Source organism: Taudactylus pleione, unplaced genomic scaffold (genome assembly GCF_031769625.1).
Source record: "Taudactylus pleione unplaced genomic scaffold, aTauple2 ptg000012l, whole genome shotgun sequence".
NCBI classification, from domain to species: Eukaryota; Metazoa; Chordata; class Amphibia; order Anura; family Myobatrachidae; genus Taudactylus; species Taudactylus pleione.
Genome location: NW_028284415.1, coordinates 21,878,293 through 21,890,312, shown reverse-complemented (window position 1 = coordinate 21,890,312; position 12,020 = coordinate 21,878,293). Strand labels below are relative to the sequence as shown.

At 36.3% G+C, this 12,020-nt stretch overlaps 1 protein-coding gene and 1 pseudogene across 5 annotated transcripts in view; both read right to left on the bottom strand.

Annotated features, from left to right (window-relative positions):
• Nucleotides 1-12,020, bottom strand: part of LOC148542537 (uncharacterized) — a 58,136-nt gene that overhangs the window by 20,690 nt on the left and 25,426 nt on the right. For all 5 annotated transcript variants that reach the window (XR_015877846.1, XR_015877847.1, XR_015877848.1 and 2 more), the window contains one exon: nt 2,978-3,048. Coding sequence is in view for 1 of the 5 variants with exons in the window: in XM_088468936.1 (XP_088325062.1) it covers nt 2,978-3,048 (71 nt within the window). In the remaining 4 variants the exon portion in view is untranslated. The remainder of the gene's footprint in view (nt 1-2,977; nt 3,049-12,020) is intronic.
• Nucleotides 7,814-7,986, bottom strand: LOC148542542 (U2 spliceosomal RNA; annotated as a pseudogene).

The window sequence follows — 12,020 nt, the reverse complement described above, 5'->3', positions numbered from 1 at the left end:
TTATAGCCCTCTTGTGTCCCCATTTTTTAAAGAAATTTTACATAAACCTTTAACCCATTCCCACCATAGCTAAATATTTGGGAATTCACCCTTCCTCTCTGACCATTTCATATATTGTTCCACAAATGCTTTTTTAATCTCTTCATCCTTCAATAGACTAATATTTAGTTTCCACAGCCCCCTCCCACACACAGTCTGATTTAAACCCCACCTCACATCTAATGCACTCATGGTCTGAAAAACTGACTTTCCTTTGACCATATTTAACAGCCTCCCACCCCTTGGATATAAAACAATAATCCAGCCGAGAGTGTATGCCTCCCCTATCAGCATGATATGTATCAGGTACACGCTTGATTTTACAATAAACTACTGCATCAACTAACTGAAAATCACCTGTGAGCTGATTAAAGATCTTCCCTGTGCTATCTGTCTGTCCCCTCAGGTTACAGTTTAAGGGGCATATGTATCAAAGCTTGATGTGAGATATATATCACCAACCAATCAGCTTCTAACTTACATTTTGCAGGCTGTGTTTTAAGAAATGATAGTTTGGAGCTGATATATTTCACAATTTTATCTTGCATCAAAATTTGCTACATATGCCCCTAAAGCTCCCACAATTGTAAGTGGAGTTTTCTCTTGCAGAAAAAAACATATATTTTTCAAATAAGATTTTCCTCTCAGCCCTACCCACATGAGCATATATATTAACCACCCTAAAGAGACAATATTTATACTTAAGTGTCACTAACATGCACCTTCCAGCTTCAATAATTACATAATTATCCACTATAATTTCTTTGTTTTTGAGCAAAATACCAATCCCATCATTTTTGTTCTTTCGTGACACTGAGCACCACACAGCTGCACCATAAACCCACTCATTTATTGGGGGTTCACTAAGCCCACGTTCCTGAACACACACAACATCCCCTTCATTATCAGCTAGCTCTTGCAAAACTGCAGCCCTTCTAACTCTAGATTTAAATACCCTTACATTTAAGGATTACACTTTTAACAAAAGCATTTGAAAAACATTAAGAAACTCTTTTTACAGCCCCAACAAACAAAAAATAAAGCTTAAGTTCAGCTTGAAACACACATTCTGTGCCAAACACCTGTCTATCAGATGTTGTAAACTTAAAATTGATACATTTACGTTGACTTTTTGTAGATATTATAAGCATACAAATATAATAAACAAAACCAGCAACATTCTTGATAAACATTTAACACTTCAATCCTGTTAAAATCACAGGACTGTAAAAGGCTATGGGGGCAGATGTATGAAGCTCTAGAAAAAGAAAGTGGAGAATGATTAATGACCAGCCACTCAGCTCCTAACTGTCATGTCACTGGCTGTTTTTGAAGAATTACAGTTTGGAGATGATTGGTTGTTTATCACTCCACTTTATCACTATTCAGAGCTTCATACATCTGCCCCTATACAGTATATGCACAGAACAAAACAGTCCTGTCAGCAACTGTAAGAGAAACATTAATACATAAACCAAACATTTACATTTCATTGTAGCCAAGAAGAAAAATACTCAGACTTATGTTTTTGTAAATAAGTAGACAAGGCATCCCTGCCAGCCAATTCCTATAAAGAAAACATCAGAGCATAGCACAAATATTAAGGCTTAATTTCAGCCAAGGAAAAAAATAAACATGTAATAGCAGTTATGGAAAAAAACAACAATGAGCATTAATAGACAATTCACATTTCCCCGATAGCTGGCAATATATGAATCGCAGTAGCAGCAGACTCATGAAATTTCATAAGATGCAGTTTTGGTCTCCGCTGCTTAAATTTGAACTTTAAATCTATCTGTTTTCCAGGTTTCAACTGACGCCTGAGCGGGTGCTATAAAAACGAGCTCCTGGCGCAGTACTCCTTCTGCTAAAAAAAAAAACAGGGTGGTGAAAAAGGACTAATCTCACTAATCCACAGGACTCACTGGAGGCAGGTCCATTGCACTCAACAATGAATAAGGGTTAGGAGACTCCGGAATTAAACCCTCTTCTATCTCTAGGTATGGCTTCTTGATTTTTTCCCTTTTGTTGGCCATCCTGTTTACCATTATAAACTCCTCTATACCAGTCTCAGTGCCAGCACTATCCTGTGTGTTTTCCACTGCAAAGCTAGAAACTCCCTTGTGAGCATGCCCACTCTCCTCCAATGCAAGGCTACTGGCATCAGCTATAGACACTCTGCCAGACTGCAGTTACAGACACAGCCACAGGTGTCTGTTTCCACCTCCTCAACTACCATTTCAGATACAGTAGGGTCTTCCTCACTCCCCTGAGGGGGCATCTGGCTTCTAGCTAGCCAGGACACCTGAGTATGTAACTCTCTCTGCATTTTGCTCATATCCTCCTGAATCCACGTTCTCCTCACTGCCAAAGGACAGTCCCTTGCATTATGCCCCTCCATTCATGTCCTGGGCTCCATGCACTGGGCAGCCTCATGTCCTGCCTTTTTACAGTTCCTGCAGGTTTCACCAGTTGTGCACTCCTCCTTAACATGGCCCTATTAAAGACATGACCTGCAAAAAGAGGGCTGACAAGAGTAAAACAGAAATCCTCTTAGTCCTGCCACAGTAAAGTTTGCTGGTGGGTGCTTTGTGCCCCCCACATTATTAGGGTCTGGTTTGAGAGTCTTCCAGAACCTCCATTTTCTATTATAAGCCCCCTGCACATTTTTCTTTCTGGTCTCCTCACTGACTTTTCTGCAGTAACTCCATAGGAAGGCTCTAATCACTGCAATGTCGGCAAAAGGATTATGCAGGTGCACAGTGCCTGGAATCTCCTGCCTGTTAAACAAGGGCTCCATTATAACCCTTTCCATGCTGGGTTCAGTCCTCTTCTCTTTAAGGGTCTCAAACACATTTAAGCACAGACTATTGTTGTAGAATGTAATGTTATACAGCCTTTGTCTGGCAAAGTCCTGTATAACAAAAATATCACTCACTGTAATCACGGCCAGCTTCTCCAGAATCTCGCACAACCCAGACTGTTCCACAGCTTGTTCCTGTAGTCTTCCTACACAATGAAACAAATGGAATTCTTCATACCAGCCATAATGCTGCAGAAAAAAAGGTTTGTACACAAACAAAACAGCACCCAAGGTGCTATCACTTCATTTGCCTCAGGTCCTTGTAAAGGGACCCGAGGTACCTTCCAGCCAAACACTTGTTATTAGCCAAAAGGCAGAGAAGTGATAACCCATACATAGTTTCCACGAAAATATTTTCACTTTGGATTTCTCCCAGTTTACTTTGAAAGTGGATCCAACAAAAAATTGTATTAATTTGGCTCTATCCAAAGTAGCTTTATTACCTCCTACCACCACCACATCATCCATATATGCTAACGCTTTAACACTCTTACCATTATACCCAGGCACTAGGAAACCACACACAACTTTATCTTTACGCAATAACATAAAGGTTCTAAAACACAAATAAAAAGTATATGTGACAATGGACATCCTTGCCACATACAGAATCAATTTCCACATGCTCACGCAGATGACCATTTACCAACACTCTACTAAAAGCACCATCATACAAAACTCTAATTCTATCAACAAAAACACTCAGAAAACCCATTCCTACTAACATTTGATACATAAAATTATGATTCACTCTATCATGCACCATCTCAAAATCCAAAGCCATCACAAACTCTTGTTTCCTTCCAAAATAATCACCCCGAAATAACATTAGATTATCATGCACACGTCGTCCAGGCACCACACACACTTGTTCTTCCCCAATCACTTCCTTCATTCTGCACGCTAAACATTTTGCAAAGACTTTATAATCAGCATTTAGCAATGTGATAGGATGCCAATTTGCCAAGACTCTTATCACCTTTATTATGAATCAGGACCACTACCACCTCTTTCATGGTATCATTCATACTTTCATTCTTAAAAATATAACCTTGACCTGTGTTTAATCACAGTGCCAACATGGACTACATATATAAGTTCATGGTGTCATTCCATATCCAGAACCTCTATTAATTCAGGTTCATAACACCATATTTGTAAGACTGGGTGTACATAAAATGTAAGACAAACAACTGCACAAAATTCATACATTATCTAGATTACATTTCTATCTGGTTAGATAAGGTTCATATGGGTCAGCTAGTGAACCAACATATTTAGATACATATTACAAATGTATATATCTTCAGTGTTTGATGGGGCATACCTCCTAATTGACAGTCTCTATAAAGTTTTTAATATAATTACATTGTTAGTATCATTTATGTCTGTTCTTTGTACAACCATGCATCATATAGTTAACGGATATCACATTTTCCCATGAGCTTGTAAAATAATGGAGAATTTGGAAATTTATAAATAGACAATCACAAATATTCCCAGCTACTGTAGATGCTAGTCCCTGATAAATTAGTATCTGTATTTCTTCCTATAAACCCACCACATTGTTTTAATCCAAAACCAAATATTTATTCAGGATAGAATTTCTCAGTGGGACTGCTGGGTAAGCTGAATATGCAAATTACTATATATATATATATATATATATATATATATATATTCTTTGCTGAATGGAAGGTATCGTAGCATATGATCACAAAACATGATGTGCACTAGAGAAAAGAAAAGCACAGTCATTAGGAGTAAGCTTACTCCTCTGTGAAATATATAGTCATCAATTTGCTGGTTCAAGCAGTTCATTGGTTCATATTAATGATATAACAAATATTAATGAGACAGAGCAAAGGACATTTTAAAAACACAGCAAGACCACCAACGCGGCGTTCCGCTTATCAGCTTTGTCAAGGCAAGCCAAATTGTCCACCAGAGCTATCCTTTTTACCCCTGATATGATGCTCTTAGCCAATCAGGAGGTTTGACAGTGATGGCCAACCTATCAGCAGTGGCTATTTAGTATATATCTGCCTCAATCACATGTGGGTTGCTTATTCTCATTATCAGTATCAAGTGAATAATTGATCGCCTATTATGTGGATTGTTTGCAGCCCCAACTAATAGAGTGCCAATTCCCGAACTTAGATTACAGTATGTACAATCAAAAAGGATGTTCATACAAATGAAAAGGGAGGTCAGAAAGTAAAAACATATAAGTCAAATGTGAAAGGGGCAAAGGATAGTACTTCACACAATATAAATCGTATGTCAATATACTGTATAAGCTACCCGATCACATGACCAGGGCTACTATGCAAGGTATATAAAACCTATAAGGGATGAACAATCGAAAATGGATGTATTCATCCAATCACATACCAAAGAGACCAGATTAGTTGCAAGGTTACAGATGTACCTACAAACCTAATGCTCTGCTGTTCTTTGTTCTCATTTTTTATTTTAGGAGTTAGTAATTGGTCTCTAGTGTATGCCTGTTTTATAGTTCTATGACTGTATTCCCGGGATCTCAATCTTTTACTGAGTACTGTTTCCCTTGTTTGAAATGTCTGTTCCTCTGAACAGTTTTGTTTTAGGCGAAAGAATTCCCCCTTTGAAAGACCCTTTAAAACAGGTGGGAAGTGTGAGCTCCCATAATGCAAGATACTATTTATAGATGTTTTCTTCCAAAATAAGTCAGATGAAATATGTCCGTCCTCCTCTATGGTTAGGCAAATATCTAGGAAGTTAATCCTAGTTTTGCTAGCTTCATATGTTCGTTTCAAATTAAGGTTGTTATAATTCAATTTGTCCAAGAATTCTTCAAAAAGATGAATCGTCCCTTCCCAGATGATTAGAAGGTCATCAATGTATCTTAGCCACAAACCAAACCATCCAAACCCAGTGTCTTATTTCTCCCAGCAGGCGGCAACACCCTTTTAACCTCATTCTTACTTATAACGCATATCAGACCTTCTCTTTCATTCACATTCACTTTCTCACTCAATACACTCATTATTTCCCTTTCCATACTGTCATAGCATTCTTTTCTCGTATATAACAATTCTCTGTTAAACTCCTCAACCAGCTTCATCACACTCTCCCCTTTTTTCTCACATCAACTCTTATCTAACACTCCATCCATATGTGATTTCCCTCACATACCTTCTTAAAGAAAAATCTAGAACATTTTGCATCCTTCTCCATTCTCTCAACTTTAGCTCTAAAAAAACAATCTCTTCCCTTTTCCATATAACACTTTTAAACACCTCTTTCTCATACACAACCTCATTATCAACATCTATACCCAGTTTTCTCATTTTATACAGTTAGGACACACACTATTATTTGCATTGTCAAACAACTTCCTCTTCCTACTAGCAAGCCTATAACCCCATTTTCTAAAGAACTGTTTTATACTAATTTTTATCCAATCCCACCAACACAAAATATTTTGGAATTCTCCCTTTTGTCTCACCCATCTTCTATATGCCACACCAAAATCCTTTTTCACTTCTTCAACCTCCAACATACTTACATTCAATTTCCAAAAACTTTTCCCATACACTCCTTCCAACTGACCTTCCATTACACACTTAATAGATTCAAGATCTGAATAAATTGTCTTTCGCTGCTTATACCTCTTGCATACCATTCCCTTAGAGGGAAACATGTAGTCCAATGTAGATACTATCAGCCAAAAGGAGTGGCTTGATCAGATATCCACCAAAAAAAAATCATAAATAATTTGTTTTAGCATGTTTTCTGTACTATAAATATTATTAACCCCTACACCTACCCCAATTCCCTTATCTATGGTATAGTTAAAATCCCATATCACCACTATTCGTATTCTACTTGGAATAAACACCTTCATTTTCTTTAAATCCTTCCTTTTTTTCTTTGTGCATAAATATTCATGATCCCTACCCTCCACCCCATATAATACACTAACAACAAACACCTACCTTCTTCTACCACCACACCAAATATATATTGCTGAGAAATCTGAATAGATCATATAGAGTGGCTTATTTGAGATTCTAGGTAGATCCTATTATTATATTGGAGCTACAAATAGAAAATAGAATCTGATTATATGTGAATGATTTAACAGAAGTAAATATATATACGAAATAAATGGCATGTTACAAGAGAACACTGTATTGATGTCAGACTCCTACTAAAATAAGGAATGTTCTAATCAAGCAATCTTATGCACCCCCCACAGTATGGTAGGAAATATACCAGAAGGCTAGTGAGCATACATAGACTGCTCTTTAAAAGAACCGGTTATATGACATCAAGGGGATAATTTATAGATTGCATCTTATCCTTATGGTTAATATACTTACCTGTTATCATTCAACATAAATACCCTTCTAAATATATTAGATTTGTCTTGTGATAATTTACACAGACTACAACTAGTGCTGTATTGATATAATAGTGCAACATTGTCATTACATTGCTATATCAGGTTTCTTGGAAACTGATACTACAGTATGTAATCTAACATTCCTTAGTGTCTGTCATATTTAAAACATAGTGGTATTATTGAAATAAATAGGAAAGACACAAGAAACTAGAACACTATATTTGGAATTAATTTTCCTTTATTGGGAAATAGCAATGTAAATAGTCACATATGATCCCTAGACATGAAACAGAATATATAGTGACGGTTAATTTAGCCTTTATTGTATTACAATAACAGGGAAAACACAGCAGCTACCGGTTTTGTAATACCTTTTAACACACTTTTATTATATCACCATTGGAATATGTTCTTCATAATATTTTAAAGCATATCAATAAAAATTGACACATTTTTATTCATACGTAAGGTCTTTAGTGCATCTACACAAATACTGTACTTTTTCTTGTGAGGTAGAATAGGAAAGGTGCATAGGTCCTGGAAGTAATGCAATACCAGGTCAATGTGTGGAGTGGACAGAGCAAGCTCTTCTTCCATCTCCCTGTTCTAAAAATCCATTTAATATATGGCCCCCAGATAGGGGGTGTATCAGATATTAAACTGATAAGAACAGATTTTTGATTGAAAAAGCATTCTTTAATAATATAAAGATAGCAAAAAAAATACATAAACCATACATACAAGTGTACTGTGTCGCAGCACAGCTTAAACACAATACACCATCAAACATAATCAAACATACAATATAATGCATTGCAAGACATATGGCATAAGACATCCTTCACTATACATAATGCTTTATATTAATGCCATCTCCTTATAAAAGAAATTGCTTTCCAATCGCATTTGTGGTTCCAAAGCACAAAAAGTTATTTTATATGAAAAGGGGTAACAAATAAAGTAGTTTAACAATTCAGATAAAATAACATAGAAAAATACATAGTACAGCCCATACATACGCTAGCGCACTGAATCCAGCATGCAGTCATTCAGTCCTGAAACCTGCAGTCACAAAATGGAGATGACTGAGTGCTGGACTCAGGACACAGGTATATATACAATTCAGTTTACATTGGAAACAAAGGACACAGTTGGCAGGTTTTCATTAGTCCCGACTCCAAGTCAGTCTGGTTATTGGTCAGTTCACACAGTGTCATCAGGGGTATGGGTCAGTTCTCCAACAGTCTCTATTGTGCGTTTTCCCACCGAAGAATGAGTTTAAACTGGCTACAACACTACATACAGAAAATAGCATTCTAATCAGTAACTCCCTATTATCCAAAACTAGTGTACGCACGGTGCGATCTCTTTGCTGATAGAAACGGATGTCTGCAAATAAACAGATTTAGTATGATACCAAACATGACATGACCACTGTATTCTGAACCTTAGATCACTTATAAATACATTTTACATCGTATTTATTAGCTAACAATACCTCTAATAACTCTAGTTATTATTTATAATGTGTGGAAAACTTTTAATAAGTGAGTGTGTGTGTATATGTGTGCGCGTATATGTGTAATTGTGTTGTTTTCGCACCGGCACGCAGTAGCGTGCCGTTCACATGCTATCGGACGAGGGACGATTGTGTTGACAGATAATAATTGTATAAATGATTCCATCCAATCATCTGACTTTGATAGCAAACAAAACACTATCATATTCTGTTCTTAACATTTTTAGTCAGACATAAATTATTATCTAATGTTCCATACGGTATGACACAAATCGGTCATTGAACCGTCAATAATGCACCTCAGGAAAGGGTAGAACAACCCTTATATGCAATTTGCGGATCTATAGGGGACCATTGGTAGGATGTGGGAATTAATCTAACCTATAAAGAATGTTTGGGGAAATTGAGACTACATTATCTATGATGTCTGGTGTAACCTTTACTGTACATACAATTATTTATGACTAAACCTAATTATATTTTATTATCTGATGGTACTTTCAATTTCAGGAGTATAATGCAGTTCATCATCATATTAGTGTATGTGTTATGTATGTTGATCGCACAGGTGGTAAAAGAGAGAAAATTCAGTTTGGAGAGAATCATAATGTAATTTTCACAGTTCCAAATAAAAAGTAATGAAAGAGTGGAGAAGTAACGGTCCTCTCCTGCTTCACATATGTAGATGGAAAAAGAAAACCTTGCTTGTGTGTATGTCAGGATAAAAAAATCTTTCATATGTGAACCAAACCCTTTCCTAATATTTAACATTTGGAATCAAAAGCCTATAGTTGTTCCTATGATGTTATCTTCGCCAACTGGGGTGAGGGCGCGCTTCTGGAGTGTTGTCATCTTGGACATCTGTTTTGGATGATCTGTGTCCCGTCCTTCCAATCTGTGTCCCGTCCGCAGTCTTCAGATATCCTGCTGTTGACTTGATTTACCTACATGGATGAAAAGCAGATTCTATGAGCGTTAGCTGTCCATCCCCACCCAGTGTGATAATTTAGAATTTTGTCTACTCCATATTGAAGTTTCCAAAAATCACTAACATTGACGAGTGTTACAGACTCAACTTTACATAGTTTCCTCCACTAGGTGTCATCCAAGATCCTACAATGCCTTTGTTGTTCTCATTTTCGATGAAAATCTCCAAAAACAATATCCCTAATCTGGGAAATTCTAAATTTCCAACCTTCAAATACCCATATAACAATAACCCCCCACCCCTTTTTCTCCTGACAATACTCTGTGTATTAATTCTTGAGAATCAGAGAAGTCTTGGGCTCTTTGATACACTTTGGCCTGCATTCCGATGTTCCGAGAAAATAGAAAGAAACGTTAGTATACATAATACAGGCATGTCAATATGTAACTAATTCCTATCTATTCTCAACATACAAACTTAATAGATATACCCAAGTCATTTAGTAATAAAAGAAAATCATCCTGTGGAACCTGTTTAAATATAAGACCATCTTAAAACAACCTTAAATGTATTTTTTTTTCATTGAAAACCCTTAGTAATTCCAGGCATTACCACCTCTGCTGGGAAATGGATGTGTATTTCCCCTTCTACTACTCCTCCTCCTAGGACCTGTGAGTGTCCCTACAGGTCACATGAGGTAAAACATTAAAATTACAACAGGTGTTTTTGAGAGAAAAAAACAGATATTCCACTGAGTTATTGTCACTGCAATAGTTTCAAAACAGTATGATCATATGCATAATTTTATGATCTATGGCAATCCCCCTGTTTTGGTAAATGAAACCTCCACCATAGGGTTATCCTTAATACCTACATCGCAATTTAACTAGATTTTACAGGGATTTATAAACACAAAAATATCACGTTTGTGCCTGTTACTAACAATCTCTAAAAACTGTTTCTTTTCAGTATTCAGTATTTTCAGCTATTAATATATTTCCAAGATTCTACAAAAAAAAAAAACCTTGTTCACCCAACTTTCAATTCCTATGAATTTGGTCAGGGGTTGCACTACTTACCTATTTCCACTAGGGGATTTTAGAATCATCTACTCTGATATACATATTTATACCATTATACTTTATCTGTATACACCTGGGATTTTAAAATAAGCAATATTTTATACTACCTGTCTGTTTTTAACCCATATTATACCATATTCAGTCTTAAGAACAATTGCATATACCATAAACATTGCTATAAGCATAAAGGTTAAACCCATTATCACCTGTAGTCATAAGGACGTTACTTTATTTACTGCAGTAATGACAAACCTAGATTTCCTTATTCCTGCTTTTCATATGATATCCCTACTTCTAAGGAATATCTCATGTCCAACGTTCTGAGTATTACGCATATCACATTGTGCTTAATATCTATAATGTTACATATATCGCTGTCTAAATATCAGATTTCCTGCAGTCATATATACTTACAACATGACCTGTTTACCTAAAGGAAAACAATTCAGACATCCTAACATCTGTGGCATCTTAAATGAAATTATCCATTTTTACATTTATTACAGACTTCGCCAATCTGCTATTCAGTCTTTATCAACCATTCTGCTCACTAGTATATATAGAACGGTTATTACAGGATTCATTGCAAACCTGCTATATGATCCAATTCTCTAGTACTTTAAGACACGCACTGTACATGTGCCAATGTGTAATATGTGACCTTAATGCACAAGTTTCACTACAGATATGCTGCAGGGTGAATTAAACAGAATAAATGGAGTTAAATACCATGAATATATGTGTGAGAAGTGTACATGCGTATGGTGGGGGGGGATATATGATATACTGTATATCTTTAAGGGAATGTTAATTATTCACCTGCACTTCCGGCCTGTCTACTAGTCTAGAGATAAATTATGGAAAGCAATCTTATCAGAGAAAATAATTATTTGTGTATGTATGTGCATGTGTGGGTTGTGTGATTTGTGTTGTTTTAAATTGGGATGGTGGGGTATAAAAAGATCTATTTTACCAAGTGTGAGTGTGTTTATTTTTTTTTATGGTTATGTAGTGTGTTATTGCAGATATGATATAGGCAGCACAGAAAGGGTTAATAGGGTACCTTGAATAACCAAGAGTCACCATTTCTTCAACAATAGAGCCTGCTGTTCATTGTGACTTCAGTCCTGTAAAAATAATCTTTTTGGAAAGAAAACTTAGAATTCATTGCTGGATTGCCTTTCTATTGAGACACCACC